This window comes from Thalassophryne amazonica, chromosome 19 (genome assembly GCF_902500255.1).
Source record: "Thalassophryne amazonica chromosome 19, fThaAma1.1, whole genome shotgun sequence".
NCBI lineage: Eukaryota > Metazoa > Chordata > Actinopteri > Batrachoidiformes > Batrachoididae > Thalassophryne > Thalassophryne amazonica.
In genome coordinates, this window is record NC_047121.1 from 3,320,641 (window position 1) to 3,327,981 (window position 7,341).

General features: G+C 40.8%; 1 protein-coding gene across 1 annotated transcript in view; it reads right to left on the reverse strand.

The window, feature by feature from the left end:
- The window catches only part of utp25 (UTP25 small subunit processor component), a 42,698-nt gene extending 36,096 nt beyond the window's left edge, over positions 1–6,602 (reverse strand). Inside the window, exons 1-2 of the mRNA XM_034195248.1 lie at positions 6,450–6,602; positions 1,329–1,368 (exon numbers count right to left, since the gene is read on the reverse strand). Of these exons, the coding sequence (XP_034051139.1) occupies positions 1,329–1,368; positions 6,450–6,550 (141 nt within the window). The 5' untranslated portion in view covers positions 6,551–6,602. The remainder of the gene's footprint in view (positions 1–1,328; positions 1,369–6,449) is intronic.
- Positions 6,603–7,341: the final 739 nt, after the last annotated feature.

A 7,341-nucleotide genomic window follows, 5' to 3' on the forward strand; every position in this document is an offset into this window, starting at 1 on the left:
CCCACTGTGTATATATATATATATATATATATATATATATATATTTGCACTTCTCACCAGCGTTATAACAGCGTGCCATTTCCGTGGCACAGCGCACAAAGATTCTCTAGTGTGAACTGTGGAACTGCTGCAGGAGAATTTAGGAGAACTTCCCCCTGCTGCAGGATAACTTTTCTAATAGCCGTGTTATCCTGCTGTAGCGTGCCACTTGCAAGTGCATGCAAGTGCTGCAAGCGCGAGTTTTGTAGGGGAGACCAGGACCGTTATTCCCCAGAAAATGTTTCAATTTATAACTCTCTGAAACACTTGACTGCATTTTGAGGGGCAAATTTTGTGAAGTAGTATTAATATACTGCATTACTAGACAATCATGTAACAGCTCAAAAAACTGTTTTAATAACACTAACAGAAATCGAGATCAGATCGAAATAATTGATTCTGATTCTTAAGAATGGAAATCAAATCGACTCTTGAAATTTGAATCGATACCCAGCTCTAATCCCTGCCTCTGCTGTGTGTCGGTAAACCTCCCATTACACAGGAGTCCATTCAGCGGTCCTTGTGCGGTCATGAAATCACAAAAAAATGCTACAGGTCGCTGAAGAGCAGCACAGCTGCTGCGAGGACCATACAATGTCTGTTCAGTACCCACTCACAAACCCCCATGATCGCCATGAAGTATGAAGCAGCACCTGACTACTGCAAAACAGTCGCTAAGGCTGGAGAACTTTCAAAAACTGCACAGGCCATGCACAAACACCTCACAGACCACCCTATGACCACCCAGCACTTGCGCAATGATCGGGGATGTTATAAAGCGCAACATGAGTTCCTTGTCAGCTGATGTACGGCAGGTTGGTTAGCAAGTTTTGTGCGTGTTCAAAATTCTGAGCAGAGATCAGGCAAAGAGATTTGTCTTCTACATCTTCTTGGCCAGCACCGAAAGAAAGTTAGACACGTCACACAACTAATCTGTGCCCCAAATAGTGTTATGATAGTGGAATGTTTTAATATATAAACAGGTACATTAAGTTTATGTGGACTCACCATAAATTTTGAGTCTGACTCATAGAACTCAGTGTGACGCTCCGGTCGAAAGAGGACAAAGTAAATTCTCTGAACAAGACAGTCGTGTGACTTTTTTCAGTCCCTGTAAAGGTTTTTTTTTTTTAAAACCCGTTTCATGTCTGTGTAGTTACGTGGAGCACGCACATCTGTATCAACAGGTTTTGCTCTCCATGGTGCTGTACACCAGTGACTTGCTAAGTACTGAACGCAAATGCGCCGAACATCAATGTAACGACGATATACTGCTTTGTGAGACTCACCAAGTCCACAATTTGAGTTCTTTCTGGTCGGTCATGGACTCTGTAGAAAGTAAACAAAAACAAACATACTTAAAAAAAAATCCCAAAAGGAAAAGATAGTTTAAAGACTGTTTAATATAATGTACTAAACACTATCTGTGTATCAACCGAATATTAATACATATCAATCAATCAATCAATCAATCAATCAACTTTTTTCTTGTATAGCGCCAAATCACAACAAACAGTTGCCCCAAGGCGCTCCACATTGCAAGGCAAGGCCATACAATAATTATGAAACACAGTCTACGTCTAAAGCAACATAACCAAGGGATGGTCCAGGGTCACCCGATCCAGCCCTAACTATAAGCCTTAGCGAAAAGGAAAGTTTTAAGCCTAATCTTAAAAGTAGAGAGGGTATCTGTCTCCCTGATCTGAATTGGGAGCTGGTTCCACAGGAGAGGAGCCTGAAAGCTGAAGGCTCTGCCTCCCATTCTACTCTTACAAACCCTAGGAACTACAAGTAAGCCCGCAGTCTGAGAGCGAAGCGCTCTAATGGGGTAATATGGTACTACGAGGTCCCTAAGATAAGATGGGACCTGATTATTCAAAACCTTATAAGTAAGAAGAAGAATTTTAAATTCTATTCTAGCATTAACAGGAAGCCAATGAAGGGAGGCCAACACGGGTGAGATATGCTCTCTCCTGCTAGTCCCCGTCAGTACTCTAGCTGCAGCATTCTGAACCAACTGAAGGCTTTTTAGGGAACTTTTAGGACAACCTGATAATAATGAATTACAATAGTCCAGCCTAGAGGAAATAAATGCATGAATTAGTTTTTCAGCATCACTCTGAGACAAGACCTTTCTGATTTTAGAGATATTGCGTAAATGCAAAACGGGCAGTCCTACATATTTGTTTAATATGCGCTTTGAATGACATATCCTGATCAAAAATAACTCCAAGATTTCTCACAGTATTACTAGAGATCAGGGAAATGCCATCCAGAGTAACGATCTGGTTAGACACCATGCTTCTAAGATTTGTGGGGCCAAGTACAATAACTTCAGTTTTATCTGAGTTTAAAAGCAGGAAATTAGAGGTCATCCATGTCTTTATGTCTGTAAGACAATCCTGCAGTTTAGCTAATTGGAGCGTATCCTCTGGCTTCATGGATAGATAAAGCTGGGTATCATCTGCGTAACAATGAAAATTTAAGCAATACCGTCTAATAATACTGCCCAAGGGAAGCATGTATAAAGTGAATAAAATTGGTCCTAGCACAGAACCTTGTGGAACTCCATAATTAACTTTAGTCTGTGAAGAAGATTCCCCATTTACATGAACAAACTGTAATCTATTAGACAAATATGATTCAAACCACCGCAGCGCAATGCCTTTAATACCTATGACATGCTCTAATCTCTGTAATAAAATTTTATGGTCAACAGTATCAAAAGCAGCACTGAGGTCCAACAGAACAAGCACAGAGATAAGTCCACTGTCCGAAGCCATAAGAAGATCATTTGTAACCTTCACTAATGCTGTTTCTGTACTATGATGAATTCTAAAACCTGACTGAAACTCTTCAAATAGACCATTCCTCTGCAGGTGATCAGTTAGCTGTTTTACAACTACCCTCTCAAGAATCTTTGAGAGAAAAGGAAGGTTGGAGATTGGCCTATAATTAGCTAAGATAGCTGGGTCAAGTGATGGCTTTTTAAGTAATGGTTTAATTACTGCCACCTTAAAGGCCTGTGGTACATAACCAACTAACAAAGATAGATTGATCATATTTAAGATTGAAGCATTAAATAATGGTAGGACTTCCTTGAGCAGCCTGGCAGGAATGGGGTCTAATAAGCATGTTGATGGTTTGGATGAAGTAACTAATTAAAATAACTCAGACAGAACAATCGGAGAGAAAGAGTCTAACCAAATACCGGCATCACTGAAAGCAGCCAAAGATAACGATACATCTTTGGGATGGTTATGAGTAATTTTTTCTCTAATAGTCAAAATTTTGTTAGCAAAGAAAGTCATGAAGTCATTACTAGTTAAAGTTAATGGAATACTCAGCTCAATAGAGCTCTGACTCTTTGTCAGCCTGGCTACAGTGCTGAAAAGAAACCTGGGGTTGTTCTTATTTTCTTCAATTAGTGATGAGTAGAAAGATGTCCTAGCTTCACGAAGGGCTTTCTTATAGAGCAACAAACTCTTTTTCCAGGCTAAGTGAAGATCTTCTAAATTAGTGAGACGCCATTTCCTCTCCAACTTACGGGTTATCAGCTTTAAGCTACGAGTTTGTGAGTTATACCACGGAGTCAGACACTTCTGATTTAAAGCTCTCTTTTTCAGAGGAGCTACAGCATCCAAAGTTGTCTTCAATGAGGATGTAAAACTATTGACAAGATACTCTAACTCCCTTACAGAGTTTAGGTAGCTACTCTGCTCTGTGTTGGTATATGACATTAGAGAACATAAAGAAGGAATCATATCCTTAAACCTAGTTACAGCGCTTTCTGAAAGACTTCTAGTGTAATGAAACTTATTCCCCACTGCAGGGTAGTCCATCAGGGTAAATGTAAATGTTATTAAAAAATGATCAGACAAAAGGGAGTTTTCAGGGAATACTGTTAAGTCTTCTATTTCCATACCATAAGTCAGAACAAGATCTAAAATATGATTAAAGTGGTGGGTGGACTCATTTACTTTTTGAGCAAAGCCGATAGAGTCTAATAATAGATTAAATGCAGTGTTGAGGCTGTCATTCTCAGCATCTGTGTGGATGTTAAAATCGCCCACTATAATTATCTTATCTGAGCTAAGCACTAAGTCAGACAAAAGGTCTGAAAATTCACAGAGAAACTCACAGTAACGACCAGGTGGACGATAGATAATAACAAATAAAACTGGTTTTTTGGGACTTCCAATTTGGATGGACAAGACTAAGAGTCAAGCTTTCAAATGAATTAAAGCTCTGTCTAGGTTTTTGATTAATTAATAAGCTGGAATGGAAGATTGCTGCTAATCCTCCGCCCCGGCCCGTGCTACGAGCATTCTGACAGTTAGTGTGACTCGGGGGTGTTGACTCATTTAAACTAACATATTCATCCTGCTGTAACCAAGTTTCTGTTAGGCAGAATAAATCAATACGTTGATCAATTATTATATCATTTACCAACAGGGACTTAGAAGAAAGAGACCTAATGTTTAATAGACCACATTTAACTGTTTTAGTCTGTGGTGCAGTTGAAGGTGCTATATTATTTTTTCTTTTTGAATTTTTATGCTTAAATAGATTTTTGCTGGTTATTGGTGGTCTGGGAGCAGGCACCGTCTCTACGGGGATGGGGTAATGAGGGGATGGCAGGGGGAGAGAAGCTGCAGAGAGGTGTATAAGACCACAACTCTGCCTCCTGGTCCCAACACTAGACAGTCACAGTTTGGAGGATCCCAAAAAATTGGCCAGATTTCTAGAAATGAGAGCTGCTCCCTCTAAAGTGGGATGGATGCCGTCTCTCCTAACAAGACCAGGTTTTCCCCAGAAGCTTTGCCAATTATCAATGAAGCCCACCTCATTTTTTGGACACCACTCAGACAGCCAGCAATTCAAGGAGAACATGCGGCTAAACATGTCACTCCCGGTCTGATTGGGGAGGGGCCCAGAGAAAACTACAGAGAAAACTACATTGTTTTTGCAAAGTTACACACCGATTCAATGTTAATTTTAGTGACCTCCGATTGGCGTAACCGAGTGTCATTACTGCCGACGTGAATTACAATCTTACCAAATTTACGCTTAGCCTTAGCCAGCAATTTCAAATGTCCTTCGATGTCGCCTGCTCTGGCCCCCGGAAGACAATTGACTATGGTTGCTGGTGTCGCTAACTTCACATTTCTCAAAACAGAGTCGCCAATAACCAGAGTTTGATCCTCGGCGAGTGTATCGTCGAGTGGGGAAAAACGGTTAGAGATGTGAACGGGTTGGCGGTGTACACGGGGCTTCTGTTTAGGGCTACGCTTCCTCCTCACAGTCACCCAGTCAGCCTGCTTTCCCGGCTGCACGGGGTCTGCCAGGGGGGAACTACCGGCGGCTAAGCTACCTTGGTCCGCACCGACTACAGGGGCCTGGCTAGCTGTAGAATTTTCCACGGTGCGGAGCCGAGCCTCCAATTCGCCCAGCCTGGCCTCCAAAGCTACGAATAAGCTGCACTTATTACATGTACCGTTACTGCTAAAAGAGGCCGAGGAATAACTAAACATTTCACACCCAGAGCAGAAAAGTGCAGGAGAGACAGGAGAAGCCGCCATGCTAAAACGGCTAAGAGCTAGTAGCTACGCTAAGCTAGCGGATTCCCAAACAGGGAATCCGACACTAGACAGGCTGTGGAGCAGCACAGGTAACGCACGACAACAGTGCTAAAAAATAAAATAAAAATAAAAATCCACTGGACAGGCTGTGGAGCAGCACAGGTAACACACGACAACAGTGCTAAAAAATAAAATAAAAATAAAAATCCACTAGACAGGCTGTGGAGCAGCACAGGTAACACACGACAACAGTGCTAAAAAAAAAATAAAAAATAATAAAATAAAAATCCACTGGACAGGCTGTGGAGCAGCACAGGTAACACACGACAACAGTGCTAAAAAAAAAATAAAAAATAATAAAATAAAAATCCACTGGACAGGCTGTGGAGCAGCACAGGTAACACACGACAACAGTGCTAAAAAAAAAATAAAAAATAATAAAATAAAAATCCACTGGACAGGCTGTGGAGCAGCACAGGTAACACACGACAACAGTGGTAAAAAATAAAAAAATATAAAAAATATAAAAATATCTCAGATGCACCCAGTTTTGCTCGGTGCCTGTAAAGATCCACATTTAAACTGTGCAACTTTTAGTAGAAATAATGGAAAAGTTAACATACAAAAAAAAGACTGCTACTACTTTCATTCAAATATCTGCTCACCTTAAACGTATTTAATATCACACCATGCAGCGTGTATGATCAATAAAAATCATGTTATACACAAAAATAATGAACCAAGCGACATAAAGTGTCTGTCGAGCTACTAGCTAACAGCTAACAAGGAGCTCCGTTAAGATCAAAGCAACATCTCTCTACTTCTTACACGTCATGAAACGGATGTTCCTCTCCAAATTCTTTCAAATGCTTCTTCTGTTTCTTCGACAAATTGGCAAAAATCTTCTTATTTTGCTTCCTTTTCCCCATGTTGACACTTTTGTGAGCTACACGTGCGATTCCACAACTTCTTCGATCGGTATTTGCGTGGCATCCAACAAGTGCGCTACTACCATCTATAGGATAGCAGCGGTATTACAGGATCTGCGTGGAATCCTGAAAATAAATAAATAAATATACTATTTACAGAGCTATTCATGTCACATTTAAACATTTTCAACCGCTGAAAGGGACTGAAGCGGTTCTAATGTAACTGCATTATTCAGATTTCAGGCATATCCAGTTTCAGAAGCTGTATTCCAACAAATGTGTCAAAAATATAAACGAGCAACAGGCACAATAACAGCAAGATATTTTGAGCCGACAGAAGTGCTCACAGTTATAGGAAACATCAGTATGACTGGCCACTTTATTAGGTACACCTGCTTAACACAAACAGCCAATCACATGGCAGCAAATCAATGCATTTTGGCATCACGACGTGTTGAAGACGATAAGCTGAAGTTCAAACTGAGCATCAGAAAGCAGAAGAAAGGGGATTTAAGTGACTTTGTATGTGGAGTGATCGCTGGTGCCAGACGGGCCGGTCCTTTAATCAGCAGAGAGTGAAAAAGATCTCAGTGTCATTTTTGATAAAAAACAAAACTTGAACTTCAGAGAGGAAATAGGGAATTGTGTCAGCAAAGCCAATAAAAGGACATGATCAGACACACCTTTCTGTACCTAAGCGAGGAAGAGTTCACCCTGCTGTTCAAGGCCTAACTACGCCCTCATCTTCAATACTGTGCTGATATCTGTGTTGGGAAAGTGTAGTGACACGG